This window comes from Hetaerina americana, unplaced genomic scaffold (genome assembly GCF_022747635.1).
Source record: "Hetaerina americana unplaced genomic scaffold, ioHetAmer1.1.p SCAF_2, whole genome shotgun sequence".
Lineage (NCBI taxonomy): Eukaryota > Metazoa > Arthropoda > Insecta > Odonata > Calopterygidae > Hetaerina > Hetaerina americana.
In genome coordinates, this window is record NW_027286763.1 from 23,246,756 (window position 1) to 23,261,316 (window position 14,561).

The 14,561-nt window shown below is 38.1% G+C and overlaps 1 protein-coding gene across 2 annotated transcripts in view; it reads right to left on the bottom strand.

The window, feature by feature from the left end:
* Positions 1-2,474: 2,474 nt before the first annotated feature.
* LOC139687977 (neurotactin-like) overlaps positions 2,475-14,561 on the bottom strand; it is a 54,742-nt gene continuing 42,655 nt past the window's right edge. For both annotated transcript variants that reach the window (XM_071585360.1, XM_071585359.1), the window contains exons 3-6: positions 13,851-13,989; positions 10,847-11,018; positions 6,989-7,974; positions 2,475-3,646 (exon numbers count right to left, since the gene is read on the bottom strand). In XM_071585360.1, coding sequence (XP_071441461.1) covers positions 2,994-3,646; positions 6,989-7,974; positions 10,847-11,018; positions 13,851-13,989 — 1,950 coding nt within the window. In that variant the 3' untranslated portion in view covers positions 2,475-2,993. The remainder of the gene's footprint in view (positions 3,647-6,988; positions 7,975-10,846; positions 11,019-13,850; positions 13,990-14,561) is intronic.

The window sequence follows — 14,561 nt, forward strand, 5'->3', positions numbered from 1 at the left end:
CAGTAGGATTAGTGTTGCTGCACTGACCATTACAGCCTCCCACTTCACTCATAGAAAGGAAGGCTGGTGCACCCTCCATCAGTGTCTTATTGTTATGGCAGCAACCACTAGCCAAGCCATTGCATCATCATAGACTTTCGTTGAATTTTTATGCCATCTTACCCAAGGATGTTCATATTTGTCCTCTTGGTCTTTGTATAATAAATGTGCAACCCAAGTATAATATATAACATCTATACAATATAGGAAAAAATAATGAGTATATTGAAGAAAATAGGAATAGATTGGAGGGACAGGAGGCTAATCCGCAACCTGTACATGTCTCAGACTGCTCAAGTGCGAGTGGGGAACAGTGAGTCCGGATGGGCAGTGTTAGGAAGAGGTGTAAGGCAGGGTTGCCCATTATCACCGTTGCTGTTCAACCTGTATGTAGAGGAAATGATTAAGGAGGCATGGGAAGAACTGGAGGTAGGAATGAAAGTGGGCGGGGAATTCGTAAAATCAGTTAGGTTTGCTGATGACCAAGCTTTAGTTTGTCAGTCAGCCAAGGGGTTGCAAGCATTGCTGAGTGAATTGGAAATTCAGTGCGACAGGTATGGGATAAGAATTAATATTAATAAAACAAAGGTTATGCGATTTTCTAGAAAGACAAAGGGTAAGCTAAACATTAAAATAGAAGGGCAAAAACTAGAGGAGGTAGAACAGTTTACGTATCTCGGTAGTGTTTTGGACCAACATGGTCAAATTAGTAGGGACGTAAGGAGAAGAATTGCGCTAGACAAAGAGGCTTTCACAAGGAGGAGGGAGTTGATAACAGGGATGCTGAGTAAGGATGTTAAGAAAAGACTCGTAAAAACTTTGATATGGAGCGTGGCTATGTACAACGAAGAAACGTGGTCATTGAAGCAGGAGGATAGACATAGACTGGAGGCTTTTGAAATGTGGGTTTGGAGAAGAATGAAGAAGGTGAAATGGATGGAAGAAAACAAATGAGGAAGTACTTGGAATGGTGGGCGAAGAGAGGGGTTTGTTGGGAGCAATCCTATGGAGGCAAGAAAAGTGGATGAAGGGGGTATTGACCAACAGTGGGATATTGAAGACTGCAATAGAAGGGAGAATGCTAGGCAAACGAGAAAAGGGAAGGAACAGGACAGGGATGTTGGATGGGATGCAGGGAGGAAGGAAGTACTCAGAGATGAAGAGGGACCGGATATAGAGTAGGATACTGAATTTTGTATTTTTTTTAGGAATCACAAAATATTTATTTAGTAGCTATGCCCATCTAAAGACCTACCTTAACCAGTAGATTACCTAATTGTAATAATACATAATATAATTATCAATGGATCCATCAAGTCAGCTGCTGAGACCCAATGAGAACTAGCAAGATAAATCATTCAATGGACACCTAATAATTCTCACTCATATTGCATCGCATACCCAAATGGTGGTGGGCACTAAAGACTCATTGTCATTGCCATATTATCAATGGACTCGTGCAATAAATCCATAGTTGATTGTTGATCCTTCCAGGAGGATGCATAGAAGAAGAGGTGGCAGGAGTAGGTATGGGGAAGGTGAGAGGGGGAACCTGTAGTCATGGCAATGAGGAAGATAAAGTAGGGTGAAATGTCACATCATTCCACAAAAAAAGTACTAGTCCACCTCTTACAATGAAGATTAAATATTAATACTATAATATTTGAATTAAGACATCTATTTGACATAGAAACAAAGAATCTAGGAGAACTGTCCTATTTATTAGTGTGTTTCAAATGATACTTCCACTAATCATAAGTAACTTGCTGTGTGCTGGATTAATGTGTCTACAACAGTACCTATGCTGGAGATCATTTATCATCTATAATCTTGTAGAAAACATGTTATGAAATATTAAAATTCTCTCAGAATATATTATTTTTTAAGGGTTTCATAACTTCATTAGACAATTATGCAGAACTGAACTTTGCCATGAAGATTTCATTTTCTTTCCTCGACTCATTATGAATTTCCTACCTTTGTACCTAAGAGTATACTTAGCGATTTTATAGCAGATTTGGTTCACTTGCATTATTCTGTATAAATTGGAATATTTTGGTACAAATTTGAGCAAAAACTTCTCATTTTTTTTACTAAAAAACTTTTCCTAAATATTTCAGCATCTAAGTAGAAACCCTCTTTTGAACTTCCACTAGTTGTCAGTTGATTTGACGGCACACATATAGTATATGGGATTTAGGAAGAGAGGACTAATCCGTGAAATAACACCTATTAAATTCACTCCGAAAATATTCCCTTTAGATATTATTTTGATGCAAAGCAATACTGAATATGGATATGCCAGTTGATTGGTTTGTGGCACATGATTTGGGGATAATTAATGGATGTAGTCAGTATTAGAATGAAAAATAATAAGATAATGACATTTTATTAGCATTTAATTTAATAATAAATAGTTTCGTAATAATATGGAATACTGTTATGAAAATTAAATATTTACAGGAATAAAACTTCTGTGAGATGAATATGATGTTTACAATTACATATGCAAAACTTTCTATCTGCATATTTCATTTCCATTTTTCAAAAAATTATCATAAGTTTTGATGTTCAAATATTTGTCAGACTACGAAAATGATAGAGAGTCTTTTATGTTAACATATGACATTTTTGTCCTTCCATTGGTCCTTTCCATGATCACTATCAACCACCCCAATTTACATATATTGTTTCATTTGCCCATTTTAATGGATATTTATCAAAATAATTTACAACATTTGTCATAAAATTGTAAAAATATCAAACTTTCTTATTCTTTGAATTGTATTGTGAAAACAACAAGGTCTCTTGAACTCAAAAGACATTGCTCATGAACACAAATATCCCTACAGACTGCTTCTGGATAACCCAATTATTTAGGCAGATGGGATAATTTGTGGAAAATGACCCATTTCCATAATTTCCGTAGTGTTGGTTATTTGAGGATAAAATCATCAGTCTGACTTTTTGAACTTTTGGATTGAAAAGCCTTTGTGTTTCCAAAATTCACAGGTGGGATAAACACTCATGGATTTCACATGGCCATCTCGACTCAGAAGCTTCAACTTGAAAGATTTATTGGGTGTTTCCACCCATGGCGGACCCGTGAAAACCTTCTCAGTCAGAGCATGTCTTACAAATGTGTAGAACATCTGAGCAACAGCACCATAATGCTCTTCTGCTCGACTCACTGGGTGGGTGAGTATCTCTAACAGGTCAGAGCCAGGGCCAACAGCAGAAGATGTGATTTTTCCTTTTGCTATGGGATCAACAGTTCCAACGTGGCCTCCCATCTCCACTGGATGAGCTTCAGAAATGTAGAAATACAGTGGGTGTCTGGAGGCTTTAGCAGACATAAAACGAACTGTGGTAATCAATGGACAAATGGATCGTATATCACTTATCATCGCAGTCAACAGGGTGAGGGGCTCTGGGTTTGTTGTGTTCCATATCTCGGATAAGGTTGTAGCATACATGTCAAGGGACTCGGAGGTTAGTCCTGCTTCTCCAATGAAACTCTCCTCGATGTGTTTCTTGACTGCACCAGGGGCTCCCCAGTTTAGCCTCTGTATAAGTTCAGCAGTGGATTCACCATGTGATGTTGTACCTGGAATTGCATATATATATATATATATATATATATATACATATACATATATATATATATATATACATATACATATATATATATATACATATATATATATATATTACCCAAAAAATCACATAGCTTGGGTGGAGCTACAGGTGCCCGGAGTGCCTTGCCCGGGAATCGAACCCGGGACCCTCCGGTCAGCAGTGCAACACTCTACCCACTGGATTACCGCATTCAGTATATATTATACATATATATATATATATATATATATATATATATATATATATATATATATATATATATATATATATATATATAGATTATACGGAAACACTCACACGAGCAGCACAATAATGGGACGGCACTATAGAACAGAAATAGAATGGCAACATTTAAAAGGACACTCACACAGTAAATTGTTCAAGCTTTCGGCCTTCTCCGAGGCCTTCTTCAAGTAAGATATATATATATATATATATTTTATTTGTCTTCTACTGTGCTGTCCAAATGTTATATTGCTCTTGTGAGTGCTTCAACATCATTAATTTATGTGTGTATATATATATATATATATATATATGATGTTGAAGCACTCACAAGAGCAATATAACATTTGGACAGCACAGTAGGAGACAAATAAAATAAATAACACATAGAAGGATACTCACATTGTCGATTGTTTGAGCTTTTCTCCGAGGCCTTCCAGTAAGACTGTCTTACTTGAAGAAGGCCTACTTGTCTTGAAGAAGTCTTTATATATATATATATATATATATATATATTGGGGCTGTGCTCACAGGATGATATGTATAGGCACAAAAACTATATATATATATATATATATATATATATATATATATATATATATATATATATATATATATATATATATATATATATATCTATATATTTATGCCTGTATAATATTACATACACAGGGTCAGTACAATAAGTATCATGACTGGTTCGCTGTAGCCTCAATGGAGCAGTGGATGGGGGTCTGACTGGTCACCTCAGTAGAGGGATACACCACCACTCAGGCGCACTTTATTTCAGTCACCTCCGGACATGTACTGAGGTAGGAGGGGAATTTTTGTGATATGTGATTGTTTGTGGTGTCGTCGCACCAGCATGGAGTGCACCGTTGAGCAATAGTACTCTGTGAAGTTTTTGCATTAATCTCGGGAAATCCGTATTGGAGACCCTTGAATTCATTAAATATGCTTATGGGGATGATTCCTTAAGCCGCACAAGAGTTTTTCATAGGCACAAATATTTAAAGAAGGCCGGGAGCCCATGGAAGACGAGCACTGTGTCGAATGCCCAACGACCGGTTGAACTGATGCTCAGGTGGCCAAGAAAAATGTTTTGGACTCTGACAGGCGTTTAACCATCGCCCTAATCAGTAAGGAGACCGGCCTTTCAATCAGAATGGTCCACATTATTGTAACAGAGGATCTTGCAATGAGGACAGTTTGCGCGAAGCTGGTGCCAAAAGTCTTGAGCAAGGAACAAAAACAGACAGCAGCTCCTGATGAAAATTGGCGTGGCAACATTGCCTCGCCCTCCCCCCCCTGCAGCCCCAACTTGGCTCCACCTGACTTTTTCTTGTTTCCGAGTAAAAAGAGAGCTCAAAGGCTATCGGTTTGACTCCATCGAGGCGGTTCTAGCGGCAATGACAAAGGCTCTCTATAGTATTCCGGAAACCGACTTCCAGCAGGCTTGTAATGAGTCGCAAATGCACTAAATTAAGTGTATTGATGCAGGAGGAATGTATTTTGAAGATTTTTAAGTAATTGCAATGATAACTGCAATAAATTTTGATTTTTGGAACCAGTCCTGATACTTATTGTATGAGCCATGCATATATTCATTCACAGGGATATAGATATTAGGAAAACAGATAGGAACACACATAAAATATGAACACAGGATTTCTACCTTCCCCATCATTCCTGTTTCCATCTTTTATATGTGTTCCTATCCCTTTTTCCTATATCTATTTCCTTGTGAGTGAATGCATTCCCCATTTTACAGGTTTTTTGTTTTAATGTGTGTTTGTATATATATATATATATTTTTAATAGAACCACATGCAGCAGTATTGCCAATTTAAAGTGGAGCATGTAATAACATATGAATAAGGATGGGTGCATGCAAAATCAACTAATATTAACCATTAACAACATAGATAACAATGAGAGGAAATCTAATTATGGAGAGATGGGAAAGAATTAGGTATACTCATACATATATAATATAAATATCTATATAATAGTTTTAAGGAAACACTGGATGCATTGAGAGCATACTAAAATGGAATGTAACATGCTTTAAGTGAATAGTATTTGAGTTTAATTAAGATTTCATATTAAAAAGCTACTAGAAGGTCTCTGCAAAGGATAAACCTTCAGAATGTCATTCAGACTAAAAATGAAATATAATATTCAACTGAAGCCATTTTGAGTTTCACTATCTGATAAATTTGTGAGAAAAAATATCTCAGCAACAATCATCTAGTCAGAGTTTCCTAGTGCAAACTTTCAACAAATTCATAATAATTCATGATTAAAATTGATATTTTTGAATTTTAGACTTGGTTAAGTTTAATATTAACAGAATATGAAAGTATTTTAAGCACCCTCAGCTCCACCCAAGCAGTGTGATTTTTATTAGAGCAGCTGTGTACCAGATCTTCCTTGAAAATTATACCTGGCACAGGGAAAGAAATTGGCCCCCCTACCCCGATATGTGAATTTCACATGCCATTGGGCTTAATATTAGGCAATCTCTACAATCACCTACCAAAAAAACCCTCAGGTTGAGTGATTTTCTGGAAATGCTTGAAACCAAAATGAGTGATCATGGAGGCGTTAAGTGTTACCAGGTATTTAAGTGGATTTCTAAGGGGATTGGCCACTAATTCTAACTAATACCTGCTTCCCTTTCCTTGCAGAAATTTTCCAGAATTCCTCCATTTGTGTGGTTCTTTATATCCAAGCATTTTAATGAATATAAAATCACTTGCCTAATTAAAAGGCTTCATCTGACCTGTGAATGAATAATGGATACCACAGGTTTCTCAATGGTTTGATGGTTAAGGTGAGGATCAATAGGAGAGTATGTATCAGTCTTATCCTATCCTGATAATTTAGGGTAAGCTTAGACAGTTGCTGGTTATGAATGTGTGTGGGTGCAAGGGTAAGCATCCATGATTAAAACCAAAACACTAGTAACTGACTGTAGCATGTTGTTGGGGCTATTTGCATGTGGTGTACATTTCATTTACCCTTCTCCACTGCAAATGCAAGAATTATGAAGGTTTTTCTGCACATAACATCCATAGCTTACCAATGACTATCGGCACTTTTACTCCTTCCGACTCCCATGTAGGAAGCATTGACTTGCCCAAAACAAATCCATCAACTGTCAGCCATTTGTGTGATGATTCTGGCTCATCCTCCCGCATTGGGAGGTCCACCAGTCTCCATTTCCAATCCTCAGGCATGGACTCCACCAAGTCCTCTGCATCCATGTCCTGCAGGCAGGCAGTTAAATTGACCACCTCCAAATGTTTGGCTGCAGGGCTGTCCCACACCTCCCTGGATGAACACTCCAAATCCTCAATGAAAGTGTCCCCTTGGTGCTCTATAGCCTCCCAGTCTCTCCGAGCCAATTCATCATCCAAGTATGAAACCGGGGCGGGACCAGACAGCCAGGCTCTCGAGAACAACTGGAATGGTTTCCTCTCTGTGGTGAGGGCAAGAGCAAGAGTGGCACCTGCTCTGTGCCCAAGGATTGTGATCGATGATGGGTCTCCCCCAAAACTCCCAGCATTCAATTTGACCCATTCCAGGGCGGCACGGACATCTGCCAGCCCATAGTTCCCCGAGTGAGGAGGATGGACGGAATTGGTGAGGACGGTGGCCGTGAGGAAACCCAAAACCCCAAGGCGGAACCTCACACGCACAAAAATTACGCCTGTTGCCCAGGCTAGCTTTGGGGTCAATAGTTGAGGTGAATCAAAGCCCCTGCCTCCCCCTCCTGCCAGGGTCTCCGCTGCCACAAGCACCACAATTGGTGCCTTGGCACCACTGCGGTTTGTTCTGGGTGCAAACACATCCACTGTTAAACAGTCTTCTGAACCATCCAGACTCCCATTCCTATAAGTCTGCCAACAAGAATTCAGGGGATATTCTTTTGTGTTCGTCACCAAGGTGCCATTCCAGCAGTGCTCTAGGCGATTGAGAGGCACCGGCAGCCTCCATCTCTGACTACCCTCTGGGGGAAGAGCATAAGGGATCCCACGGAAAGCAAAAGCTCCTTCCTCTACCCACCTGGAATACAGAGTCTACATACTTTTATTTCAAAACATAAAGGTCATATGTAATTATCGGTTTTTCAAATCACAATGACAATATTTGTAGGAAAAAAAGCTATGTATTTTTATTCTTATCAACTTTGTGGAATCTTATTTTAATTAATTGAAAAACATATTTTTTACACAATTCAATCGATAGTACCACCAGTTTTGATGCTGAGATAACACTATCAGGAAAGTATTTTATCAAATACGAGATTATTTTAATGTAATCCCTGCCATTAATGCTTTGCATGCATCAACTCTTATAATATTTTCAAAGACAAATATAAATTCTTGGGCAATAATCATGAAGCACAATTAAACATTAAATGATTATTTTTTATATTTTATGGAAATTTGGAGGTGTAAATCACTGAACACTCATAACTTCTTAGGGCATTGTGTTCCTTCTGTATCTAATCAGAATCTACAGATTAGGGGTGAACATGTATGACAGGTAAAATTATTTCATGCAATTATTATAAACACTTGGCAGTCAATCTTTCAAGGTAGATTCTGGATGGACACATAATGGACATACTACATCATTTATAACCTTGTCTTCCTTCACTTCCTTAGTAACTACTATGCCAGTGTTTGGTACGTTGAAAATTGTCATAACCACAGCAAAAGAATAAGTTATCTCTTTGAGGTGTATATAATTATAGTTGCTAAGCTGCTAATTCTTAGCCACCTTATCATGCTCCCGCAAGATTACTTGAATCTCAAATTCTTTCCTGGCAAATGGAAACCCACGCAACTTTGTACCATAGAGAAAAATAAATTTGAGGATTCTTCAGGTACTAAATCTTTCCATTTGGTCACACTTCTGCCATTGTTAAGAAAAGTAGGTATTTGGGAAAGTGATTAAATATAAAATACATGAAGCAGTGAGTGAAGGCACGCTGTATCACCAGTATGAATTTAGATTCAGTAGAAATGGCTCTAGCTAGGCTCTAGTGCTAGCAACAGAAAAATCCATCATGGAAATAAATAATCATAGTAAGAAATTTGACCAAACTAAATTTTTAGTGAACTTCTAGCAGCTTTTGATTCCCTTTGGTGGCCAGCATTCATTTCAGAATTAAAGAACTGTAAAATCCTGGAGTAGCCTGCATCAATAAGTTACTTCACTGGCAGGATGGGTTCTTTGATGATGAACTCAAAATGTGAATCTTCAGCTATCAGTATCTTTAATATTTTTTACTACATCCTTTTATGAGTATATATTTATTTTCCTATTTCCTGTATTTTTTGCTTTATTTGGATGTAAATTGTCCAATCCTGACAATTTTTAATAATAAAATAAATGCATATATTATTCAGGCATATGCAATAAAGCCTAAACAAATCAAAAATTCATTTTAAAAACCTCAAAGCAGAAAAAGGAGGTGACCGTTGACCTATTCTTATGGACTGCAATGATGGCATGTAAGAAACTGCTAATGTCAGAATTACCAGATACTCAGAAATAAACCACACTTGTGGACAATGTTGCTATAGCAGTGTCCACAAGACATGACCACATACTTTGGCAATATAGTGTTAGCATCAACATGAAATAAACCAAAATCTATGAGTTTGGAAAAGAGAAGCTTAAAGTAGATATCACAATTTTATGGGTTAAACTAGAGGAAGTGGAACCCTTTATCTACCTGGGCTATAGTGTACCTTGGGATGAAGGTAGTTCAACTGACATCAAGCGTAGAATAGCTCAAGTTGAGAAGGCATTCGCAAAGAAGAGGCAGCTAATATGTTCAAAGAAACTATGGTTGCAAACAAGGGGTGGTTCGCCAAAGTTCATTTTGACTATGGAACTCTATGGATGAGAGAGATAGACCATTGGAAAGGTGGATCAGCAAAGAATAGAAGCCATTGGAACATTATTCTGGAAGATGATGCTAAAGATTCAATAATCAAACAAACTTAGGAACAGTGAAGTATATCAAAGAGTAGAAGAGAAAAGGGCCATCGGAAAACTCTACAGCAAAGATGAATTAGATGGATTGGATACACCTTGAGGCACAATGGATTCATTACAACTTCATAGAAACATGGTAGAATAGAAAATTGAAGACAAGGTCTCATGTGGAAGGCCAATAGAAAAGTAAACAGGTCAAATAAATGAGGGTGTAAAAACAAAAAGCTATCAGGGGTTAGGAAATTAACACAGGGAATAGAGAAGAACAGAGAGCTGCATTTAACTATGCTTACTGTTGAAATAATGGCAACAATGATGAGGCACCGCAAAACCCATAGAATTTCTTCTAAAATATACAACCATTCTTTTAAAATACTCTTTATTGATTGTCAAGAGACCAAATGATGGAAATTAACCAATGGCCTGTGTTGAAGGCACAATGTTTAACAATTTAGAAGCTGATGGGTTGAGTCACGGGGATACATATTTCCCTTATCTAACTTTGTTTCCAAACTCATCTTTATATTTTTAGATTAATCTTTAATTCTTTCATGAATGATTCAGTTGACATAGCATCATTATAAATGATCATGAGTGCCACTGTAAAATATAAATTTAAGAATTTTTTAACTATGATGAACAAAATTGTTTCCAGAAATATAAATGTATCTACCAATCAACCAATTTGCACCTTGAAGAAAATAGAATGGACCATTTATATAATTTCAGTTATATTTAAATATGATATCACTAAAATTCAGACTCCCATAAAGCTATACAATGCGAATCATATGAGAAATACTAAAAAGTGCAGTTTAAATTTCATCACTTTTCCATGTTCATCACATTTATCAGAAAATCTGATACAAAACTGAAGAGGTAGTGGAAATACTAACCCTTGATAAATCAATAAATAGAGACATACCCTTGTACTGGCCCACAAGATGTGTATGCAATGACAGTATTTCCTTGAATTAGAAGATTTGCATCCAAAGTTGCCTCTGCCTCTTCTTCCGTTCTTATTTGACTCGCCCTCACTGACAATGCAGTGATTATTATTGTGGCAGAGAGAAGCAGAAGAAACAGCAGAACTTTACCTAAAAATAAACAAAGGGCAACATCATGAGTAGGTCAGCATGATCTGCATTGATTTATTTAGGTAATTAATACAAAATTTATTCTTTAGGCAAATAGAATGACTTCCCTCACTTCAAACCAGTATTTTTCCACTAATGATACACTTCTGTTTTTTTTCCCCAGGACAGATGTATGTAGAATGTATATTTATGCATTTATTATCCAACTAATATGTCCTAAGAAATTCAAATTCAATGACAGGAATAAATTAATCACCATGCATGAACAGAGGGTGTCAGAAAAGTGTTTGATAATACCTTGAGGGTGGTGAATTCTGCTATTTTGAGAAATTCTCCCTCTTCATCACCCAAAACCCCTTAGTTACAGAGTTTCAAAAAAAATTTCTAGATAAGCATTCATGTCATCCCTTCTCAAGAACTGCCCCTCTCTTTTAAACGACCCCAAAACTTAGGTGACATCTTTGAATCCACAGCTCTCTTCACAAAACCCATTGGAACATGGACCTTCTGAATTTCAAACCCATATCAGTAATGATATCCATTTTTACTATTGCAAAATGGCTAAACTTCATGCTGGCAGAAGATTTACCCATTGGGCCACTTTGAGAGGAGGAAACATTTTCCATCACTTGGTGAAAAGAGTGTTTCAAAATTGGCTGTGAACTGCTGCTAGGAGAAATATCTGCTTTGAAGAAAAAACTCAGGAGTCATGGATGGAGTTGTTGATAAAGATGCATGGAAGGAATAATCAGCTTTTTATTTCCTTTGGGGAGATTATGTTACAACTATTGAAGCATTGGGTATTAGAATATTGTAATTAGGCATTGCTTCAATAAGGAACCCATTGAATCATATGCTGGGGAGAGTTGATCTGCTATACAAAGATATTGATTTTGTTTACCAGGGTTGTAGGTCATTTCTTTTTCTGGTAGTGGTTCAACTCTCCTTAAGCTTAAAGCTATCTTATTGCATATTTCTATCTAGATAAGTAGCAAACTTTCGCTGCCAAAAACACAAACACTGCTAAAGCGTGACCTGACTCAGGGGCAACGACCAAACTGCATGCATGTAGTCTGTCTCGGCCTTGGTCACCTGTGTGTCCAATGTACCCAAAGTTACCTCACGCTTCCCTTTCAGGGTAGAGGAACATTGCATGTACCCTTCTAGATGTGCTGTGCTCTATGATAGCTAGCAAAACCTAACTGTAACATTTGCCCATTCTAGGATGTCCCAAAAATTAGTTAGAATAAATTTAAAATTTTATTGCAGAGCAAAGTGCAAATTGCTAAAATTCTTCATAAGAGTACCCTTATGTATCAACACACCAATGCCAGTGCCTCCGCCATTTGTGGTATGCTTCTTATTAGGCATCAACAGGAACCTCGTTCAGGGACCTCGTCATGACCTCTTTGACATAATCCAGTGGTCCAAAATGGTACTCAAAGGCCCATGCATCATCACCAATTCACCCACCACCCATTCTAAAAAAATTCAGGCCACTTTCACCATGTTCCAAGAGGCCCAAGGTAAGATGTCATGCAAGCAGTCTTCTGACAGCACCTTGGGGACCATCTTGGCACACCTTTCTCATGACTAAATCTTCGGTAGGAATGCAATGCACTGTTCATCTTTTGCCAGCGGAATACCATTCCTCAGGACATTATTTTACCAATCGAACCCGATTTTCCTAGCTTAACACAAAATTTTATCGCAAATCGTTACTCCTAGGTCGTGGTAGTCCAGTGGGTAGAGCGCTGGACTGCTGACCTGAGGGTCCCGGGTTCGATTCCCGGGCAAGGCACTCTGGGCACCTGCAGCTCCACCCAAGCTTAAGTGATTTTTCGGGTACCAGGTCTTCCTGGGAAACCATAACCGGCACAGGGAAAGGAACTGGCCCCCCTACCCTGATGTGTGAATTTTCACACGCCGTCGGGCTTAGTACTGGGTGATCTCTACCATCACCTACTAAACCGACCTCCGGGTTGATTACTGTGTTTATGGTTTTTTTTTACCGTAACTCATCGTGAATTCGTGACACAACCCTGAAGTATGGGCCCCGGTTTGTTAGTATTCAGCTCTCTGTAACGGCCCACAGACAATTGACGCGGGTCGCATTGCATTCCCAAGACCTCCCACCATCTATCCCGCCACAAATCGCCCCACTCCAGCCGTCCACGTCTGCGGAAAAAATTATTCTATATTTTTATTGGACGAACCATGTAGCCACGGTCTTTCTTATCAAGACTGCAGTTCTCGAACCGAAGGTCAGTTTGATAGGCAAAGGCAGGAAATATCACGCAATACTAAGCTCATCGGTATGCAAAATTCACATATCAGTACAGAATTTGATAGGGGGCCAGGTCCTTTCCCTGTGCCGCCTACGGTTTTCCTAGAAGTTCTAGTATCTAGAACATCACGTAGACTATGTAAAGCTCGGCTACCAGATCTTCCTGAGGGAGCCAAGATGATTGCCCGGGGATCGAACACGGGCCTTTCAGTTAGTAGTCCAACTCTTTACTCCCTGGGCTACCGTGTCCCATTGGTCTCCCCTATAGGCGCCATAAAAAATGCCAAATTTAGCTAAAACTAAAAAAAAACAAATATTATACCTGAGGAGGGAAATAGTATTTTTTTATAGGTATTTTTCTAATTCTCTACTTTTGGAGCTGAATGAGCAAAGTCATCACTTGGCACTCGTTTTCTACCAATCATCACATTGGTTTCAGTAATAATAATATCTTTGAAATGGGATAATTCACGTGAATAGTGGATAGTAATAAAAGGGACATTTCAAACATTGCAGAAAAGAGTACTTTGAACTTGCATACTTACAGATCATCAATCCATGCAGCGACAGCCAGCCTTTCCACTGGTGCCTGCAGTCATATTTCCTCCTGTTCTTCACTAGCCCTGCATCTATTGCAGCTCTTAATGACTCATGGGACCAACTTGCCGAAACGTCGTCATTCAGCTGAATAAAATAGAGGCATCAAAATCGCTAAGATATTTGCTGTTTCACTTACCAAGTTACTTCAAATACCTAGGTTTTGCTTTCTGTTATTTAAGTAATTGATAGTTGTGTATGCTATGCAGTTTGAAAGACACACCAATGGATATTTCTTAATGTGTACAGCGCCTCATCATTTGTCAAAAGCGCATTGACATCTCCTCTCTCTATTCAAGCGTAAATATTATTACGTTAAAGTAATTCAAAGTCAACTGAACGCTGGAATGATAAAATAAATAATATTTCCATGTCCAATCCCCAAATGCCTTCTTTCGCCCCCATACCAAAAGGTATGTATGTCATAGCATCTGGAAGTTAAAACTCGAAAAAGTACCACCTGATGGTGTTGCTATGTATCGAAATCATATTTGGAGAGTGAATAATTAGGCATTTTTACTCGTTTGTAAGCAATAATAACTGATATGGATTTCTGGCGTAATTTTTATTTTTCTTCCGAAAGATGCAATCGACAGGTCTCTCTGCGTATAATGTTAGTGTGCCTCACCCTATCTCTCCTTTATTAGTGGTTACGAGGT